At 35.4% G+C, this 22,832-nt stretch overlaps 1 protein-coding gene across 1 annotated transcript in view; it reads right to left on the bottom strand.

The window, feature by feature from the left end:
• DLC1 (DLC1 Rho GTPase activating protein) overlaps window positions 1-22,832 on the bottom strand; it is a 412,979-nt gene that overhangs the window by 283,068 nt on the left and 107,079 nt on the right. Inside the window, exon 4 of the mRNA XM_021694274.2 lies at window positions 8,286-8,426. Within this exon, the coding sequence (XP_021549949.1) occupies window positions 8,286-8,426 (141 nt within the window). The remainder of the gene's footprint in view (window positions 1-8,285; window positions 8,427-22,832) is intronic.

Genomic DNA, 22,832 nt, shown 5'->3' with positions numbered 1-22,832 from the left:
AACTTAATTAACTAGACTATTATAAAATAAACACAAACAAGATAGAAAAACACTTTTGCAAAATTGAAAAATTCTTTCAATACCATGCAGTCAGTGTTTAGTATTAAGGATCAGTGTATCTGGGTACAAGTTATGCTTATTTTTGACAAAACAAAACTTCTAGGTTCAAAGTGAAAAGGCTGATGTGAGGAGGTCATTGTGGAGATCAAATAACCCATCCCAAATGAGACTGTCATGAATTAATGTGTAAATGCATTGGAAACAGATGTCAATATCTTCAAACACAAGAAATGAGAGAATTTTGAATTTATTTTAAATATAAAAGAAAATGACTATAAAAATATTTCTATTTTTCAAAGCCCAAGGTTAATGAATTACATATTTATTATTTCAAAATCCAGAATATGTGAATGGATGCCTCTATGCTTTACAATCATAGAATTCTAAGAAACATCTCATTATAATAATCACAGAATGATGTCCTTTTTAAAAACATTTTTTTCCAGTTCTTTAGTGGCTCAGTTTTTCTTAAAAAAGCAATAAATTTTGCTTTATTTTTCTTTCTCATAAACAATGAGGATCTTAGTGAACAAAGACAAATATTTCTTTAAAAATCCACATACTTTAATGTTACTGCTTTTCTATGTCAGAGTAAAATTGCCACATTCAAAAGCATTACAGTCAAAGACATTTTTCTAAGACCATTACATTTTTGCACTTATTAATGGTAAACTGTACTAATTTAATTTTTTTTGATGTTTCAGAAGAGGCTGACTTAAATTTTCTTCAAAAATTCTGTGTGTCATTTTTTCCTTAACTATGCTGACTATTTTCTTTACTTATCATGTGACATTACGAAATACTATTAAATTCTAATTAATTTTATATATTATCTTGAATTTTTTCCCCCAAACTTCAGTAAAAAGGAGTATTTGCAGTTCCTCTTTGTAAAAAAGACAATAATGTTTTATCCCTCTATTTTGTTTTAAATAGTGGGCAGCATTAGGAAAAATTACCAGTTGTGCTAAAAATAACCATCTGATAATGATTTAAACAAAAATATAGTATATAACATAGTATATAATTTAAAAATATAGTATGTAATACCCTGGTAAAACAAAATACAAATAGTACTAAAATTCTATGTATGAATTGGGTTTTAAAAGATACTTTAAAATGATGTGATTTGGACTCCAGAATCTATATTCTTGTTTTCAGTTTTAATGCCTGCCATTTAATACATCTCAAGCATAATGAGGTTAGCTTAATGATCATATGTATAAGATCTGTGATTTCATTTAGATATAAAATTTGATTTACAAAAAAAAATTGATTTACACTGAAACTATTATGGGAAAACCCTAATGATTTTTCTTTTCTTTCTTGGATCATTTTTAATTTTATTGAAATTCTGTATAATTGAGACAAATGGTAATGGGTACTTTATTCCATAGCAGAATTCGTTTTCACATATCCATGAAGCATAGCCTAATTTATTGCAAAAAGGCTACTGTGGAATTCTCCACCAGGAAATAAACTTGAATGAAGTAATTCCTGTCAATGTGCCTGAAGTATATTGTTTATAACAAAGGTGTTCTTATGCTCATCAGATCTCTTCGCTGGAAAACTGGCTGAATCATCAAATCTCAAATGAGCATTTCTTTATGGTAGGCTTGGAGAGTCTTTTGAGAATCTGATGCAGATATTGACAGTCTTCCCACGTGTAAATGCTGGTGTGCATATACAATTTAAAATACAACTTCAAGGGGTTCAGGCACCCTTTTAAATAAATCCATAAATTCCAGGTTAAGAATACTTTTTTAAATCTTGTGTGGCTAATTCGTCATAAATTAATATCATACTCCCAATCAGACTGTCTGTGACATCTTTAATAAATTACTCTCTATCAAAACAGTATTTCATGAGTTTTATATTTTTTATTTTTAAGCAGCCTACATGGAAGTCCTCCTTTTACAGAAGCAACAATTAAATTGATTATTGTTTGTCAAAGGTGTCCATTAACCTCTGTCCTCTACCTTACGAGCTTCCCTTTAGAAACCCTTTCTCAAGCCTTTTCAAACCTTACATCTCCTAACCCAGATACAGACATCACCACACCCCACACCTGGTAACAATGAATAGATCTGCCTTTGTAGTTTCCGTGTTTTTCCTAAGAAATAGGCTTAAACAAAATTAATATAAAAATTTATACTGAATAATAATTTTATGACTATATAAAAACTTAATAATTACTCATTTGGTTTCATTAAAAATTGAACCATTTGGTTAAGAATTACTCAACACAGGTTTCTGGAAAATAACACCAGAGAATGTATGTCTGTATATACACATATATACATACACACAAATAAATGTATATATTTTCTGATATATATATAACACATACATATGTATAATTTAATACACATGTATATATATACGTACAAACACATGTAAAAAATCTATGGTAGACAGATGATCTAGAAAATGATGTTAGAACAATATGACTTATGCTATGCTCTGACGAACCAGTTCTTTATTGTGCAATGAAACTGTGCTTGTGCACTCTGATAACTCAAACATCAGTGGCAATTTGTTTCCGACATAAAACCTCTCAGACCAATTTATGTTGATTCTGAAGCCAGGTGGTCGGCAGGTGAATCTCTGCATAAAGCAGTGTTTAGGAGCATGGAAGATCTGGGTGTCATCCTGGCCCCATCCTTTCCTAGCAATGAGGCCACAGGCAACTCAGATTAGCCATTATAAATACTAGTTTCCTCATCGATGAACTCTAGGAAATCACAGCATCTACCTAAAAGGCTGTTGTGAGGATTCAATGAACTATGCCCTACTAGTCCATAAGATAATATCTGCCACATAGTGTGCACTCCATAAATGTTTGTCCTTTTTCTATTTGGTACTATTAATACAGAGGAAAAATGCTTTTCTCCATAATTATTACCTGGATAAAACTGGCGGGTCTTTCTTAAAGTTCATATTCCTGTTGTCTCTGCTTTTACCATGGAGAGATACAGATTCATAGAAATACTATGAGTGACAATTTATGGTTCTCATATGCACAGTGCCCAAAATATAAACTGATACTTTCAAGAACAGTGTAGACTAGACCGTATCTCATTGGCTGAAAAAAGGGAAAATAAGATCCTGGTTTTTAAAGACTTGAACTTAAATAACATTTATTAAAAATGACATGTCAAAATTCTTACCTAGTGCCATCATCACCCTCCTTTTCTCTACACCTCAAGACATTTATACCTTTTAGGGAGGACAATGCTTTGACAAGTAAATGTCACACCAGAAAATTACTATTTTGCTTCTATCGTGCAGAGGGGAGAAAAATAATAGATTGTATGTAAATGCCTCACTAAACTGACTGTAGCATAATCAGTTGTGTTGGGGGTCATACTGAGAGACTGTTCTCTTCGACAAGAGAATAGATCAGGCAAGTTTTGGAACTGTCAGTAAAAGCAGTGGGCTATTATGTTGATTATAGTATTGGGAGTCTTTTTAAAAGTCATCTAGAAATGATCATGAACTGTAGTGAGGGCATACTCCTGAGCTCTATTTTTGTCACACCATGGCAGCCTTTAGGCAAGATTTATTTTCAACTTCTCTCTAAAGGAGTTGGCAGGGTCTGGCTGGGCATCATTCTGCCTGCCCTAAGCTCCCATCCCTCCACCAGTTGATCTTTTTTTTTTTTTTAAAGATTTTATTTATTTATTTGAGAGAGAGAGAACACATGAGAGGGGATAGGATCAAAGGGAGAAGCAGTCTCCCCGCCGAGCAGGGAGCCCGATGCGGGACTCGATCCCAGGACTCCAGGATCATGACCTGAGCCGAAGGCAGTCGCTTAACCGACTGAGCCACCCAGGCGCCCCTCCACCAGTTGATCTTTTCCCTCATCTATCCCATTGCTATTTTGGTAGTAATGATGAAAAGATGAGGGGTGTATTCAATCTGTGGAATTAGACCTACTGTTGCCACCTGGAGCTAAAATAAGATGTATCTGTGTTTTTTACTCTGTAGCAATTACAATAACGTAGGTTAATAATTTCTGCTGTTTTTGATGTCTTCAGTAAAAGGGCTATTTTCCAGTACATAATACATTCTGATGTGAATGCCAATATGTTTCAAAATTCCTTTAGATAGTTTAGGACATACTCAAAGCTGCTCTGTCTAGCTGTGGTTCCAACATGCCCAAATGATTGAGGGTTTCATCACTGTTATTAGAATTCTATCACAAGGCAACTAAGGGAGTTTCTGGGACAAAGAGGGAAGAGGAATTTAGACTAAATTGAAACCATATCCTTGCATTGCTCTTTAATGATGCTCTCGGTTATGCTACAGAATGCTAGACTGTCCCTGTTCCTCCAGTTACTTATTCTACAAATGAAATACGTTGTATTCTTTATTTTCTAGGGCTTGGTTTCTCTCTTCATAAATGTATGATGAATAGTAATTTAATGAACACCTACACTTACAAGTATCTTCAGAAAAAACAACAAAACCCCTGAGGTTTTAGTGTCCTGCTTTAAAATCTTTCATGTAACAACCCTATATTCATGAATACAGGAACAACTTAAGCAACTGAACCCATGGCCAGAAGGATGTCAGTATATCATTCTAGAATGAGTCATAGCACTTTGTATAAAAGTAATATGACTAATCATGGGTTGTTTGTGAAAGTGTCTCTCAAGAAAGGCATTATGAAACTGTTTCAAAAGAAAAAAATCACAGATTTTGGGAGAGAAATTGGTGATTTTTTGGACATGAAACACTAGATCTCTTTTTTCTAATGTGTTTTTTGGTAGGTACTGGGTATCCTACCTTTGGACTTTTTCATTTTTGTGTGAAATACATCACAGAAATCTACTTTAATGCTCACTCTTTGGCATGATATATACATAGTCGTCATGAAAAATCTGAAGATTACTCATTGGTCCTGTTCTAATAATACATATAAAAGAAATCTTATAGAAAAAATAGGCACGTAGAAACCCAGAGGTCTTACATACAAAAGGAAAGCCAAATATTTGTGATAGTTAGTCACCATTATAAATAGATTTCACAGCAGCAAATCAAATGTAACATTAAATCATTCTGAAATAAAAGTAAACATTTTGTAAACATATGACATTATGGAGCAGAAGTTTAGTTCATTATGAGTGGATGTTAGAAGTAGGTGTTCTTAGAATTTAATGTTTCTGCTTAATATTAAATTTGGAATTTTAGTTCCTGGTGAAAAGAATGGCTCTGTAGGATACTGGAGCTTTCTCGCTTTTCACAAAGTAGCCAGACTGCCATTACACAAATAGATAATTTCCCAAGCTCCAAATTGACAGGGTAAATATCTGTTTACTCTCTGACAAAATAGGTAAAATTCTTCATTCTAATATTCCTACCCAGAAACAACTGAAAACACAGAACTGACCCATAAGGCCAAAGAATTATTTTCAAACTGTAGTAAAAAGGAATTGTACTCAAAAGCATCAACACCAATAATAACACAAAATTAAATACACACACACATTAAAACAACCCTTCCCCCAAAACAAAAACTTGCTTTTCAAGCTATTTTAATTATTGGCCATTTTCTTTGAGAAATTTCCTAAAAGTCAGTTGTCTTTGACAGTGGGGTGTTTCTTTCTGGGTCCTTCTCATGGCCTGCTGGAGAATTTTACTAAATTATAGTTCAGTAGCTGGACAGAGTTTCACGTACAGTTCTCTAACTGCCTGTGGTATTGGTCAAGATGGGTTAAGCAGCTTTTGGTTGTCTTGAAGTGGAATATTGTGTTTGGAGGCGAAGTCCACTGCATAATGATTCCCAGTGCTCACTGACCAATGACGGGTGGCATCACTACGAAGCTGTGACTGTGCGCCCAGGTAACAAGTCACACCTGAACAGCTGGGTAGAGAGTCACAGTTTTATCCAAAGTTGACAACTTTTCAGTAAATATTTGTTTTAGGGGCATGGAAAAGTATGTTTCTGTTCAATAACTGATTTTAGTATTTCTTTTTTTTTTAAAAGATTTTATTTATTTATTTGACAGAGAGAGAGATAGCGAGAGCAGGAACACAAGCAGGGGGACTGGGAGAGGGAGAAGCAGGCTTCCTGCCGAGCAGGGAGCCCGATGTGGGACTCGATCCGAGGACCCTGGGATCCTGACCTGAGCCGAAGGCAGACGCTTAACGACTGAGCCACTCAGGCGCCCTTAGTATTTCTTTTTTTAAAGATTTTATTTATTTGAGAGAGAGAGAAAGATCACCAGCTGGGGGCGGGGGGTGTGTGTGCAGAGGAAGAGGGAGAAGTAGGCTCCCTGCTGAACAAGGAGCCTGATGTGGGGCTGGATCCCAGGACCCTGAGATCATGACCTGAGCCAAAGCCCGACGCTTAACCAACTGAGCCCCCCAGGTGCCCCAATTTTAGTATTTCTTAATTTTGCCTGTGGGGTGAATAGTTTGGTCAATTGATATGGCAAACATGAAGAATTTGAAAACAGACCCATCTTCAAGTATTTTAAAGGATTAAAGTCCCCCCAAAACTGATGGTTTTATGTTTCTCATTCTAAAACTTTATATATATATAGACATATCTCGGTGGAAATGCATTTATAAACATGAGCACATTTATAAGCATGGGGGTATTGAAGAAAAGGGATAGAATTGCACACAAAGTTGTAAAAATTGTTACAAATTATAAGGTGATCAAACACTAAAATATGTATCTTTCAAGGGAGAAATAGCAGATACCAATGGTAATTACTCTAAAGTAAAAGATGAGCGTGGAATAAATATCAGAGAGAAAAGAACTGCTCTTCAGGATAATAGCAGGTGCTTTAAAAAGAGAATTTAAGCATAAATACCTTTAAAAAGTGAATTCACCTTCCTTTCTACCTTTTTCTTATAAGTCAGCCCCATACCTGTCCCAATGTTCAAAGAGCCAATGCTCCAATGGTTCCCAAACCTTCAGTTTAAAACCATTGAGAGGCTTTGACCTTTTACTTCAGTAAGAATGTGGTGAAGTGAGATCATTTTGTTCCATATTTAAATTTTGCATTTTAACCTTCTTTACCCATTATGAAAAAGAAGAGCACCAATTCATTGCAGCTGCCTGTTGACACACATTATTTTTGACCCTGTTTTTCATTGTACCCAACAACAGCATTATGTAGCAGATCACTGGTTCCTATTTCCAATTTTTTAGCTCTACCATATAGTATGATATTGCATTTCACTGTTTACTTACCTACCCCGCTTTGCTAGATTGTGAGCTCTTTAAAGATGGAAAACATGTTTTACTCCACTCCCACTCTTTCATCTAGCATAGTGCATTCAATAAATATTCTATTAAAAAATGCTCTAGATATTCTTGCAGTTGAACATATCTACCATGTTAAATTCAGAGTATTCTCTTTTGAGTCCTATTTCAAACTTGCCTTTTACTTTAAAGTCAGGCAAACAAGCAATCCAAACTTGTTTCTCTGTGTTAAGCTAACATGGGCATTAAAAAAAATAATACGCCACTGTGATTTTCACTAAACTAGGAAAGGTTATTTTTGACCTGCTGGGACTTCAGATATTTGAAGTAGTAATTACTTCCTCCATAAATGTTACCTTTTACAGTCAAATACTGCTTTCCTGTAGCCGTTCAACTTTTTACTTAAAGGAAAATGTCTTTTATTTACAATACACCCTGCTATATTATTACATGTGGTAATTCTCCTTTTATTTGTTTTGGTAGCACTGTAAAGTTGATGAAGCATCATAATAATAATGACGGTAGCTCACATTTACTCAGTATTTATTCTGTGCCAAGCATTTCACTAAGTACTTTACATGAACTATGTCATTTAATACCCACATAAAATTTATGATGTGTGTGAATTTATATATCTCTATCTCTCTATCTAGTCTTAGGCGATTTTCTGACTAGTAAGTGGTGTGGTCAGGATAATAATTCAGGGAGAACCATCTCTAGATTTTTTTCTCTTGGTTCTTTAAAGATCTGAGTATACAGCAACAAAATTTGATGCTATATTTTGCATAATTCTAGAACCATGACCTGTTTTAGTGAAGTACTTGTGTTATCGGTTATAAAGCAAACAAACAACATACGTTGGATTGTACTTAATTAAATGCTATCAAGTCACTGAAACTAAGACTCAAGGAGTATTTCTTTTATATTGAATGGATGAGATATCAACTCTTACCTTATGATTATCAGCATTTCATGTTAAAACTGACTGTTATCATTTATAACTTACCGTAGACTTGGGTTTGGTTCCAGAACTGGCCACTGGGCTGGAAGATGGTAGGTCGGTAGATTCAGAGTTAGAAGACAAATTTATTTGTGTCTGATTTACTGAAATGGTATCTCCTCCACTCTCAGATCCTGACTCCAGATCCTATTAAAAAAATGCATTGATATGAAAGGCATGTACATACTCTCTTCAGGCCTTTTTCCCCTGCTACCAGCATCTTTCTACCTCTTCCTACTCCCAACACACACTGACATGCTAAAGAGTTGCTGACAACTGACACTGACACGTCACCCATAACCATGCATTAGTTTGTAATAAAGAACTATAACTTTTCAGAGGGTCTGATTTTAAAGGGCAAATACTAGAGAAAGTGTTAATATACTTCTTTAGTAATTAAACAGCTTATTGAAAATTAGAAGGGCAGTAGTGGGAGCTAGCTGGGCACTGCAGTAAGTCAGGAGGTAGAAGCCCATAGATACCCCTTACTCACTATATGACCTGAGTAACTCACTTAACACCCCTTATGCAAGAGGGAGATTGTGAGTGTCAAATGAAAAGACAGTTCTCATTTCTCCTCACCTCATTTTTGTCTGTGTTCTCATCTGACCTCCATGGTGATACCTACAATGGCTTGGATTCATTTAGTCTGTCTACCTAATAAATTATGAGCTATTTGAGTGCTAAGAATTATGCTTTGACATGTGTGATTCAATTCCCTCATTTGGAAATGGGTATAATAGAGTTCAGGTTCAAGATGGTGATGTAGGAAGATTCTGAAATCACCTCCTCCACAGATCATACCAAATTACACCTATTAATAGAACAAATCCTTGCGAAGAACTGAAAATTGACTGAACAGCTACTGAACAACTAAAGACAGAGAGAATGGCAAGAGAACAGCAATAAACATGGATGGTAACAAAGGGAACTCCCGCTCCTAACACTGCAAATGGCAGTGGAGAGGGAGGGATAGCACTGAGGGACCAGGAACAGGCCCCTCTGTCTTTGGGCACAGAAAAAACAAAAAACAAAACAAAACAAAAAACACAAAAAACAAAACATGGTTTAAAAGAGCAACTAGCACAGAAAACAGACAACAATAGAACTCTGCCAGGCTGCAGAGGAGCTGCAAGAAAGCTCTCCAGGTCAGAGGAACTGGAGAACAAGCCGGTTTATATTCCCATCCCACCTTAAAAGCCTAGACTGCAGCAGGATCCAGACACCATAATGGGAGTGCCCAGTTATCTCTGTGAGTTTGCAACTCCAGTGAGCCCAGGGTCTGCAAGCCCACACCAGCCCTAGTCATGCTGGGGCACAGAAAAGAGAAGGCAGAGTTTAAAAGGGCTGAGGAACTGTGAGGATGCTCTCTCCCCCTCAGCCTTAAAAGCCCAGGCTGGAGCAGGATTTGGCTGTCAAGAGGAGAAGTTTCAGACACCACAAATGGAGGGTCCTAATGGCATACCAGGAAGGTCCTGATGGGTCTAGTTGTCATAGGGAGTTTGTAGTCTCAGTGAGCCCAGGGTCCACCAGCCTACACCAGTCACCCTGTGACTGGGGCAGAGAAAACAGGCCAGCCATGGTTTTGTGTTTTGTTTTTTTAACTTTTAATTATTCTAATTTTTTTTTTTTTACATTTTAAAATTTGTCCTGTCTTGTTTTAATTTTATTCTTTTTGATTTTGTTCTTTCTTCTCTTTTTTCTTTTCTTAGTTTTTCCTTTTCTTTTTTCTTTTCTTCTTTTATTTCATTATTTTCTTTTGTCTTTTATATTATTTTTTTCTTTATTTAATTTTTTCTAATTAATTAATTTTTTCTAAGATTTAATTTTATTAGAAAATAACTAGCACATACAGCTAGCCAACAAAAGCACAGCACAGAGTCTGCATAGGGGACACCATACACAAGACCACTCCTTCAACTTCAGGACAAGTAGCTGTTTCATCTAATCCATAGAAACAAACAACAGGAAGTCAAGCAAAATGGGGAAACAGGAATATGCCCCAAAAGAAAGAACAAGAAAAAACCTCAGAAAAGAACTAAATGAAACAGATATAAGCAATCTGCCTGATAAAGAATTTAAAGTAATGATCATAATCATGCCCACTGGGCTAGAGAAAAGAATGGAAGAGCTCAGTGAGACCTTCAATAAAGAAATAGAAAATATTAAAAAGAACCAAGAAAAGTCGAAGAATACAATAACTGAAATAAAAAACACACTAGAGGGAATCAACAGTAGATGAGAGGATACAGAACAGATGAGTGATCTGAAGGAAAGGATAATGAAAAGCATACAAGCTTAAGATCAAAAAGAGAAAATAATTTTAAACCATGGGGATAGACTAAGAGATCTCTTGGACAACATCCTGTGAACAAATATTCATATTATAGTGATCCTTGAAAAAAAGAGAAAGGTGTAGAAAACAGATAGAAATAATAACTGAATACTTCCCTAACCTAGGAGGGAAATAGATACCTAAGTCCAAGAAGAACAGAGAGTTCCAAACAAGATGAACCCAAGGAGGTCCATGCCATGGCACATAATGATTGAAATGTCAAAGGTTAAAGAGAGTGTCTTAAAAACAAGAGAGAAACAAAGAGTTACCTACAAGGGAAAACCTGTAAGATTATCTGCTAATTTTCCAACAGAAACTTTGCAAGCCAGAAGAGAGTGATATATATGATATATTCAAAGTGCTGAAGGGGGAAAAAAAAAAAACAACCTATAAATAAGAATACTCTATCTGGCAAGGTTATCATTCAGATTTGAAAGAGAGATAAAGAAATTCCCAAACAAAATATAAAGGAATTTATCACCACTTTACTAGCCTTACAAGAAATGTGAAGGGAACTTCTTTAAGTGGAAAAGAAATGGCCATAATTAGACATAAGAAAAATATGTATAAAAAGATATAAAATATAACAACATATATTCTTTCTTTCCTTCCTTCCTTCCTTCCCTCTTCTTTCCTTCCTTCTTTCAATGTGTTTGAACTTAAATGACCATAAAATGAATATGGACTGCTATTAACTTAGGATGTTATATATGAACCTCATGAAAAATCACAAACCCAAAACCTATGGTAGATACACAAAAAATAAAGAGAAATAAAGCCAAACAAAACACTATAGATATCCACCGATTGCAAAGAAAGAGATCTAGAGAAGAAGAAAGGAACAAAGAACTACAAAAACAACCAGAAAACAAAATTTTAAAACGGCAATAAGAATATACCTATCAATAATTACTTTAAATTGAGCCCAGATGTCCATTGACAGAGGAATGGATAAAGCAGGTGTGGTATATATATACAATGGAATATTACTCAGCCATCAGAAAGGATGAAATCTTACCATTTACACTGACGTGGATAGAACTGGAGGTTATTATGCTGAATGAAATAAGTCAATCAGAGAAAGATAATTATCATATGGTTCACTCATATGTGGTATATAAGAAACAGTGCAGAGAATCCATAAGGAAAGGGAGGGAAAACTGAATGGGAAGAAATCAGAAAGGGAGACAAGCCATGAGAGACTCTTAACTATAGGAAACAAACTGAGCGTTGCTGGAGGGGAGGTGGCTGGGGGGATGGGGTAACTGGGTGATGGTCATTAAGGAGGGCATGTGATGTGATGAACACTGGGTGTTACATGCAACTGATAAATTACTGAACTCTACATCTGAAACTCATGATGTACTATATGTTGGATAATTGAATTTAAATAAATAAAAAATAATTACTTTAAATGTAAATGGCCCAAATGCTCTAATCAAAAGACATAGAGTGGCAGAACGGATAAAAAAAGAACAAGACCCATCTATATGGTGCCTACAAGAAACTCACCTCAGACCTAAAGACACATATAGTCTGAAAGTGAAAGGGAAGGAAAAGCATTCGCCATGCAAATGGAAGTGAAAAAAAAAAAGGCAGGTTAGCAATACTTACATCAGACAAAACAGACTTTAAAACAAAGACTAATGAGACAAAGAAGGGCATAATATAATGATAAGTGGATCAATTTAACAAGAGGATATAACATTTGTAAATATCTATACACCCAATACTGGAGCACCTAAATACAAAAAACAAATATTGATGGACATAAAGAGAGAAATTGATGGTAATACAATAATACTAGGGAACTTTAACACTTCACTTACATCAATGGATGGATAGATCATCCAGATAAAATCAATAAGGAAACAATGTCTTTGAATGACACACTGGACCAGATGGACATAACAGATATATACAGAATATTCCACCCAGAAACAACAGAATACACATTCTTTTCAAGTGCACATGAAACATTCTCCAGAACACATCCACATACTAGGCCATAAAATAAGCCTCAATAAATTTAAGAAGACTGGTATCATACCATGCATCTTTTCTGACCACAGTGGTCTGAAACTAGAAATAAATCACAAGGAAAAAAACTGGAAAAAACACAAACATGTGGAGACTAAACAAGATGATACTAAACAACAAACATATCAATGAAGCAATCAAAGAATAGAAAATTAAAAAAAATACATGGAGAGAAATGAAAATGAAAGTACAATGGTCCCAAATCTCTGTGACAAGGCCAAAACAGTTCCAAGAGGGAAGTATAAAGCAATACAGCCCTGCTTCAAGAAATAAGAAAAAAAACAACAAATAAACAACCTAACCTTACACCTAAAGGAACTAGAATAAGAACAAACAAAGCCCAAAGTGAATAGAAGAAAATAAATAATAAAGACCCAGAGCAGAAATAAATGACATAGGGACTAAAAAATAAATAAAATGATCAATGAAAACACGAGCTGGTTCTCTGAAAACAAAATCGACAAACCCTTAGCCACATTCATTAAGAAAAAAAGGGAAATGACCCAAATAAATAAAATCAGAGATAAGGAGGAGAAGTAACAACTGACATCACAGAAATACAAAGGAGTACAGGAGAATACTATGAAAAATTATATGCCAACAAACAAGACAATAGAAGAACTGGATAAATTCCTAGAAACATACAATCTTCCAAAAATGAACCAGGAAGAAATAGAAAATTTAACAGACCAATTATAAGTAATGAAAATGAACTGGCAATAAAAAAAACTACCAAAAAATAAAAGTTCAGGAACAGATAGATTCACAAGTGAATTCTACCAGACATTTAAAGAAGAGTTAATATCTATTCTCCTCAAACTATTCCAAAAAAAAAAAAAAAAATAGAAGAGGAAGGAAAGCTTCCCAATACATTTTACAAGGTGGGCATTACCCTGATACCAAAACCAAACAAAGACACCATAACAAAACAAAACAAAACAAAACAAACAAAAACCAAAAACAAATTATAGGGCAATATCCCTGATGAACATAGATGTAAAAATCCTCAACAAAATATTAGCAAACCACATACAACAACGAATTAAAAAGATCATTCACTATGATCAGGTGGGATTTATTCCTGGAATGCAAAGATGGTTCAATTTTTGCAATCAATCAACATTATACACTACATCAACAAACTGAAGGATAGAAATCCTATGATCGTCTCAATATATGCAGGAAAAGCATTTGACAAAATTCAACACTGATTCATGATAAAAACTCTCAATAAAATGGGATTAGAGGTAATATACCTCAATATAATAAAGGTCACATATGAAAAACCCACAGGTTACCTCATCCTCAATGGGGAAAACTGAGTTTTTCCTCTACGATCAGGAACAAGCCCAGGATGTCCTCTCTCAACACTTTTATTCAACATAGTACTAGGAGTCCTAGCCACAGCAATTAGACAAGAAAAATAAATGAGGCATTTATATTGGTAAAAAAGAAATTAAACTGTCACTATTTACAGATGACATGATAGTATACATAGATAATCCTAAAGACTCCACCAAAAAACTACTAGAAGTATAAATAACTTCAATCAAGTGGCAGGATACAAGATTAATACCCAGTAATTGGTAGCATTTCTATACACTAACAATGAGGTAGCAGAAAGAGAAATTAAAAAACAAAACCATTTACAATTGCACCAAAAAGAATAAAATACCTAGGAATAAACTTAACCAAAGAGGAGAAAGATCTGTATTCTGAAAACTAGAAAACACTGATGAAAGAAATTAAATGTGACACAAACAAATGGAAAGATATTCTATACTTACGGATTGGAAGAATTAGTATTGTCAAAATGTCTATATTGCCCAAGCAACCTACACATTCAATGCTATCCCTATCAAAATACCAACAACATTCTTAATATAACTAGAACAAATAATACTAACATTTGTATGGAACCACAAAAGACTCCAAATAGTCAAAGCAATCCTGAGAAAGAACAAAACTGGAGGTATTACAACCCCAGATTACAAGTTATACTACAAAGCTGTAGTAATCAAAACAATATGGTACTGGCACAAAATAGACGCATAGATCAATAGACTGAATAGAGAGCCCAGAAATAAAGCCACATTTAAATGGTTAACTAATCTATGACAAAGGAGGCAATAATACACAATGGAGAAAGGACAGTCTTTTCAATAAATGGTGCTGGGAAAACTGGACAGCTACATGTAAAAGAATGAAACTGGACCACTTTTTAACACCATACACAAAAATAAACTCAAAATGGATTAAATACCTAAATGTGAGACCTGAAACCATAAAAATCCTAGAAAAGAACACAGGCAGTAATTTCTCTGACATCAGCCATAGCAACATTTTTCTAGCTATGTCTCCTAAGGCAAGGGAAACAAAAGCAAAAATAAACTATTGGGACTACATCAAAATAAAAAGCTTTGGCACAGAAAAGGAAACCATCAAGAAAGCAAAAAGAGAACTGACTGAATGGGAGAAGATATTTGCAAATGATATATCTAATAATATCCAAAATATATAAAGAACTTATACAATTCAACACCAAAAAACCAAGCAACTTATTAAAAAAAATGAGCAGAGGACTTAAACAGGTATTATTTCAAAGACACACATATGGCCAATAGACACATGAAAAGATGCTAAACATCACTATTCATCAAGGAAATGTAAATCAAACCCACAGTGAGATATTACCCCAACTGGTTAGAATAACTAAAATCAAGAAGACAAGGAACAAAAAGGGTTGGCAAGTAAGTGGCGAAAAAGGAACCCTTGTGCACGGTTCATGGGAATGTAAACTGGTGCAACCACCATGGAAAAGAATATGGAGGCTCCTTAAAGAATTAAAATAGATATATCATATTATGTAGTGATCCAGTAATTCCACTATTGGGTATTTATCCAGGGAAGATGAAAACACTAACTCTAAAAGATGTATTCATCCCCATGTTTATTGCAGCATTATTTAAATAGCCAAGACATGGAGGCAATCTAGGTGTCCATCAGTAGATGAATGGATAAGGAAGATATGATATATACATATATATGGCCATAAAATATTTCATGGCCATAAAAAAGGATGAGATCATGCCATTTGAGTAACATGGATGGACTTAGAGGATATTTTGCTAAGTGAAATAAGTCAGACTGAGAAAGACAAATACCATATGATTCCACTCAAATGGAATCTAAAAAAGGTGAGTAAACAAAAAGAATTTCTGTATAAATACAGAGAACAAACTGATGGTTGCTGGAGGGAAAAGGGATGGGGAGTTGAGCAAAATGGGTAAAGGGGAGAGGGAGATACAGGCCTCCACTTATGGAATGAGTAAGTCATGGGAATAAGAAGCAGAGCATAAGGAATATAGTCAATGATAATGTAATAACAATGTAATGGGACAGATGGTATCTATGCTTGTGGTGAACATAATGTAATATATAAACTTGTCAAATCACTAAGTTGTACAACTGAAACTAATGTAACATTGCATGTCAACAAAACTCAAATTTAAAAAAGGAAATGAGTATAAATAATAGCATGCACTCATAGAGTTTCATGAAGATTAAGCAAGATATATGCAAAGTACATGTTATTTTTAATATCATTAAGTCTTCTTAAAACTAGTACATGGTATGTATATAAGACATGTCTGCTGAGTAATGCAATTACTTTGTAATCTCTCCAAAGGCAGTGCATTTAATCCATCAAATGTTCTGCTTATGTTACAAGGTAGCCTGAGAGCATAAAGGAAAGTTGGGGGTGAGAGGAATCCCCAGAGGAGGCAGCAGAGGCTCATTTCACTCTATAATTTTAACCTGAGAGAACTATGAGTTAAATACCTCTGGGCCTACTCACATCTCAACTTTCTCATGGCCCATATGGTTGAGTATCATGTACACTGCATTTATACTTTCTGGCCTTATGTTCTACCATTCTCTTGTTTCTTGGTGTGCTTTAGCCATACTGGTTGTTTTTCAGTTCTTCTTTTTTGTTTTATTTTTATTGTTATGTTAATCACCATACATTACATCATTAGTTTTTGATGTAGTGTTCCATGATTCATTGTTTGCGTATAACACCCCGGTGCTCCATGCAATACGTGCCCTCCTTAATACCCATCACCAGGCTAACCCATCCCCCCTCCCCCCTCCCCTCTAGAATCCTCAGTTTGTTTTTCAGAGTCCTTCATCTCTCATGGTTCGTCTCCTCCTCCGATTTTCCCCCCTTCATTCTTCCCCTCCTGCTATCTTCTTCTTCTTCTTCTTCTTTTTTTTAACATACATTGTATTATTTGTTTCAGAGGTACAGATCTGTGATTCAGTTTTTCTAAAACACCAAACTGGTTTCTACAGCAGGAGCTATGTCTTTCTTGTCTCTCGTCTCAGAATTTCCCTTTGCTGGCCAACCAGGTTTTGCTTGAATATTCATTGACATTTCAAGCTAAAGGAGTTTCTTCCCTTCAACCTCTACAGTATATCATTATTTTATAATCTATTACCTTGTTTATCTACATGTATCAATTATATCCATCCATCATCCTATTTATCTATCTATCCATCTGTCCATCCATCCACCCTCCACTCATCTCTTTTTCTAATCTTATCTGTTTCTTTTTTTGAAGATTTTATTTATTTATTTATTTGACAGAGAGAGAGAGAGAGAACACAAGCAGGCAGAACAGCAGGCAGAGGGAGAGGGAGAAAGAGGCTCCCTGCTGAGCAGAGAGCCCGACGTGGACTTGATCCCAGGACCCTGGGATCATAACCTAAGCTGAAGGCAGACACTTAACTGCTGAGCCACCCAGGTGCCCATCTGTTTCTCTTTATTGGAATCTATGTATCAAACAGTATGGACTTCACCTGTCTTGTTCACCGATATATCATAGTTCCTGGCATGTAAAACATGCTCATTAAATATTGTTTTAAGAAAGAATAGCTAGACTCAAAAATATTAATAACTCTTTCTTAGTCCTCACAATCAAAGTAGTTTTATAGTTTTTTTGCTATGAAATAATAAATCACCAATAGCATTGAAAGGGTCCAAGGGGGAAACAGAGAGGGGTTGGTAAAAAGGGTACAAACTTTCAGCTGTAAGATGAATAAGGTCTGAGGATCTAGTGTAAAATATGGTGACTACAGTTGATAAGACTATATTAAAAAATAATAATTGAAATTTGCTAAGAGAGGGTGCCTGTGTGGCTCAGTCAGTTGAGCATCTGACTCTTGATTTCAGCTCCAATCATGATCTCAGGGTTACGAGACTGAGCCCCATGTTGGGCTCTGCAATCAGTGCAGAGTCTGCTTGAGATTCTTTCTCTCCTCTCCCTGGCCCCCCACCCACTCTCTCTCTCTCTACAATAGATAAATGAATGAAATCTTTAAAAAAATAAATTTGCTAAGAGAATAGATCTAAAATGTTCTTTTCACCAAAAAAAAAAACAAAAACAAAAACAAAACCAACACCTAAAGATAAATATGTGAGGTGATGGATGTGTTCATTAACTGGCTGATGGGAGTTTTTTCACATGTATACACATATCAAACTACCACGAAGTGCACTTTAAATAGATCACAATTTTATTTATCAATTATACCTTAATAAAGCTGAAATAAAAGAAAAAGATAAAGACTGAATCATGAAGAAAGAGAAAATCTTGACAGACCAATAATTACGGAGATTAAAGTAGTAATAAAAAATCTTCCAACAATGGAAAGGCCAGGATCGGATAGTTTCACTGAGGAAGTCTACCAAACATTTAAAGAATTAATGCCAATCTTTCTTAAACTCTTCCCCAAAAAAATGAACAGAAGGGAATACTCCCAAACTCAATTTACAAGGTCAGCATTACCCTGTTACCAGAGCCAGATAAAGACACTATAAGAAAAACAAAACAACACAAAACAACAAAAATAAAAAAAAAAAAACTACAGGTAAATATCCTTGATATAGGAGGGGTAGACGAACTATGAGAGATGATGGACTCTGAGAAACAAGCTGAGGTCTCTAGAGGGGAAGGGGGAGGGGGGATGGGTTAGCCTGGTGATGGGTATTGAGGAGGGCACGTTCTGCATGGAGCACTGGGTGTTATGCACAAACAATGAATCATGGAACACTTCATCTAAAACTAATGATGTAATGTATGGGGATTAACATAAGAATAAAAAAAAAGATTTTCTTAATGAGAACTAAGGAAAAATATAAGGAATTTTTATAGAAAGAGTTGATTTGGAGGAAACCTTGCCTTAATAAACATCAAATATACTTTGAGCCTGTTTAAAAAAAAATATCCTTGATATAGATGCAAAAATTCTCAACAGAATTCTAGCAAACAGAATTCAACAGCACATTAAAAGCATGTTACACCATGATCGAATGGGATGCAAGCATGTTTAACATACACAAATCAACAAATGTGATGCACCACATTAACAGAATAAAGGATAAAAATATAATCATCTCAATAGATAAAGTATTTGACAAAATTCAATACCTTCTCATAATAAAAGCTCTCACCAAATTGTGTATAGAAGAAATATATCTCAATATAATAAGAGCCATGTCTGACAAAGCCACAGCTAACATCATACTCAATGGTGAAAAAAATGAAAACTTTTCCTCTAAAATCAGGAACATGACAAGGGTGCCCACTCCCATCACTCCTCCTCAATTGAAAGTTCTAGCCAGAGCAATTAACCATGAAAAATAAATAAAAGGCATTCTAATTGGAAGCAAAATTTCAAATTGAATCAACATCAAATTGACAGTTGTAAGTAGCAGGTAATTTATAAGCCATTTATATTTGACCTTTATGTATATCAGAACTCCTTTTGCCTTCCTGTTTATAATTTGATTAGGTGATTAACAGGGTAACCTTCTGCCTTTCTAACAATACAACAGTTCTGAGGCAAACTGAGAAATATTTTAAAAATTTACCATTTACTGTGTTTTTACCTTTTAAAGACAATGCTATATAGCAATTACCTGCTTCAGTATTCACCAACCCTATGAGGATATTATCATCATCACTTGACATGATAAAGTTAAGGCTTAAGGCAAGTAATTTGACCAAATTCACATTGTACAGCAGGGCTGACATTAAAACAGATTTCTCAGACCCCAGAGTTCAACTTCCTTAATAGCTACTGTGACATTCTGCTGGGAGCTTAAAACACAACTACGTAAGTGATTTAAGGAGGGTCACAAATATGTAGTTTAGTACAAATCTTTATTATTTTGTTTGCTCTCTCTTCACTGTGAGAAATAAAATGCAAGCTCTCTCAGAATCTCTCACATCCATTCCTTCTTTTCTTTTTCCACTGCTAAAATACGTGGTTAACAAGCCCTAAATTATCATTACAACTGCCATCTAATCATTTCCCTGTGACTCACCTTTGCTTTGTATAATTCATCTTCCACATCATCTCCCTACTAGGCTCCATTTATCACTGTTACCCCATGCTTCAACTGTGCCAGGCAATGGGAATATAAAAATCTTGGAGTAGTTCCCACTATGGTAGGGAATACAGTATGATGTGCTATAGTAGAGATGCATACACAGTACAATTATGGCATAAGGGAGTGAGTAGCTAGTGATCCATTGGATATACAGATCTGGAGACAGCAAAAAAGGTCTCACTGGTGACCCTCAAATATGAAGAAAAAGTCATGTAATCCATGGTAATTTCCAGAGAGAATATTCTGTCAGACATAGAACTGAATCTAAAATCTGGAGATAAAATTTAAGGGGTAAATATAAGAAGAGGAGTCACTTTAGTATATGAAAAGTACATTTGAGGATATGAAAGAAAAGGAAAGAGAGGAGCCAGAAGTCCAGGGAGTTGTGAAATCCAAGGAGGAGAGGATGTGCAATTGCATCAAATGCTACAGCTGAAGACTGAGGAGCTACTACTGGATTTTTCAGACAGGAGATGAGTTGCAGAGAAATGATGGAGCAATAGACAAGAATTAAATCACAGAATATATACTAGGTGAAGAGGAGCTTGGCTCATAGGGGAGGATGTAGGAGGAAAAAAGAGAAGAAAAGGAGTACCTATAAATATTTGCAGTTGTGAGGCTGCAAAGTTCCTGTCAATTGTCCATTTTCTCTATGAAGAGGAATGCAAGGATGCTTGCTAAGAGATAGGTGTAAGGGTTGGGCAGCGTTTGGGGAGAAGAGTGAAATTCTTGAATAGCCTCCTTGGACTATGGGAAAAGGTCCAGGAAGGCCAAAAAATACTGTAGATCAGTGCTGGAGGTTCAATTAAAGATAGTGAAATGGGTTCTGGCTTATATGTTTCTTAAGCTTCTCGATGGCATAGATGAAATACCTGAAGATATTATCAATATTGCCTTGTTTACATGTTAATTCAAACCCAATTAGTAACTTAATATTCAGAATACCTTGTTATCAGGAAAAAAATTCCTCGACTGTCAGAAAAGGGGATTCTGGTCCTGGAAATGGCACTTATTCCATTGTGAATGAACAATTTGCATCTTGGGAAGTGTTATAATATAGAGTAATCAGCAGAATATAGCAGAATAAGCATTGAAGTCTGACATATGTGGAAATAAATCTTACCACCTGTCTGTCTGTCAGTAAATTACTCACCACTCCCCACCTGTATGACCTTAGGTAAATTACTCATCTTCTCTGGAGCTCAGCTTCTTATTTTTAAGATTGTTGAGGGTAAATGAAGTAACATACATAAAGATTAGTGCTCAGTAAATACTACTGTCTTCTCCATTCCCCACTCGCATTCATTCCATGAGGTGGGCCATCATTTGCCAGCTCTAAGAGACTGACACGAAGTGGGTACTTAGACAAAATCAAATATTTGGACTTCAGAGGAGAAAACCAGATCCTGGGCTGGGGTGAACCACCAAGGTACAGCCAACTTGCAAGTCTCTATCAAGTCAGCCTCCTTTAAATCTTTATTTCTATTCTGTTTCTATTTCTATTCTTATTTTATTTATTTTTTCATCTTCAAGCCATTCTTAAAGACTTTAGTCTATTATTTTATTCCCTTTATTATAGATAAAAAGCTCACTCCAGCACTTTCTCATAAGGAATCTCAAACTGAGATCCCTGTTCCATTTTGTGTCTTGTCTTCCCTGTTAAACTGTAAATTGACAGGGGAGTATAAGGGTGTGAAAGAGGGAGTGTCTCCTCCGAATCTGGGACAGTGCTCCTTGCTAGATGATCAAGGTCATAATCATGCTGCTGTATTCTTTTATTCCATGGTGCAATTATCAAAAGAAATGGAAAGTGCCTGTGGAAAAAATTTTGAATGATGAGAGAATTTTTTTTTTTTTTTTTAGATTTTATTTATTTATTTGAGAGAGCGAGAGTGAGAGAGAGCAAGCACATGAGAGGGGGTAGGGTCAGAGGGAGAAGCAGACTCCCCGCCGAGCAGGGAGCCCGATGTGGGACTCGATCCCGGGACTCCAGGATCATGACCTGAGCCGAAGGCAGTCGCTTAACCAACTGAGCCACCCAGGCGCCCTGATGAGAGAATTTTAAAATTAGCTTTAAATACCAAGGAAGAGAAATAAAGAACAAGCGAGGACCTAGAAAAACCAAAAGACCAAAAAGATGTCTTGAGCGCTTCAGGCTATGTGTTATTCATCTTTAGCCTAGTGCCTGGTGTGAGTACATGGGAGAAGGAAAGGGAATAACACATTCTAAATATGTGCTCTGTGTCAGATCTGCACAATACATCTTAACATATATTCTTTCATTTACTCCTCCCAATGAGCCATTAGATAGGCAATAATATTGCCTTTTTCACATGAATTTGAAGTTGAGAAATCAAATAATCTTCTTGTATTCTTAGATATTCAGTTGTAGAGCTTGTATTTGAACCCAGGCCTGCAAACTTTGAAGTTCATAAGGTTTCTATGGTATTATTTTGCCTATTCCAAATGTATACTGAGCTGAAAACTTAGAAACAGATCTCTATTCATATAATCAACCATCGCTCAGCAATGGTGGTGATATTCCATGAGACAGTGCATGTAATTAAAATCTAGTTTATATTTTAAATGGAGGCAGAAGATGTAGATGTAGGTGAATCCTAAAATCATCACCTGTATTTGTTCCTGTTTTTGTTTTGTCTTTACCACTGAACAAAGAAACATGTCTAGCAGAGAAGAGCTGTCTTGCTTTCTGAGATGGAGA

Source organism: Neomonachus schauinslandi, chromosome 2 (genome assembly GCF_002201575.2).
Source record: "Neomonachus schauinslandi chromosome 2, ASM220157v2, whole genome shotgun sequence".
Classification (NCBI taxonomy): Eukaryota; Metazoa; Chordata; class Mammalia; order Carnivora; family Phocidae; genus Neomonachus; species Neomonachus schauinslandi.
The sequence above is the reverse complement of the archived record's forward strand: the minus strand, read 5'-3'. Positions and strand labels throughout refer to the sequence as shown.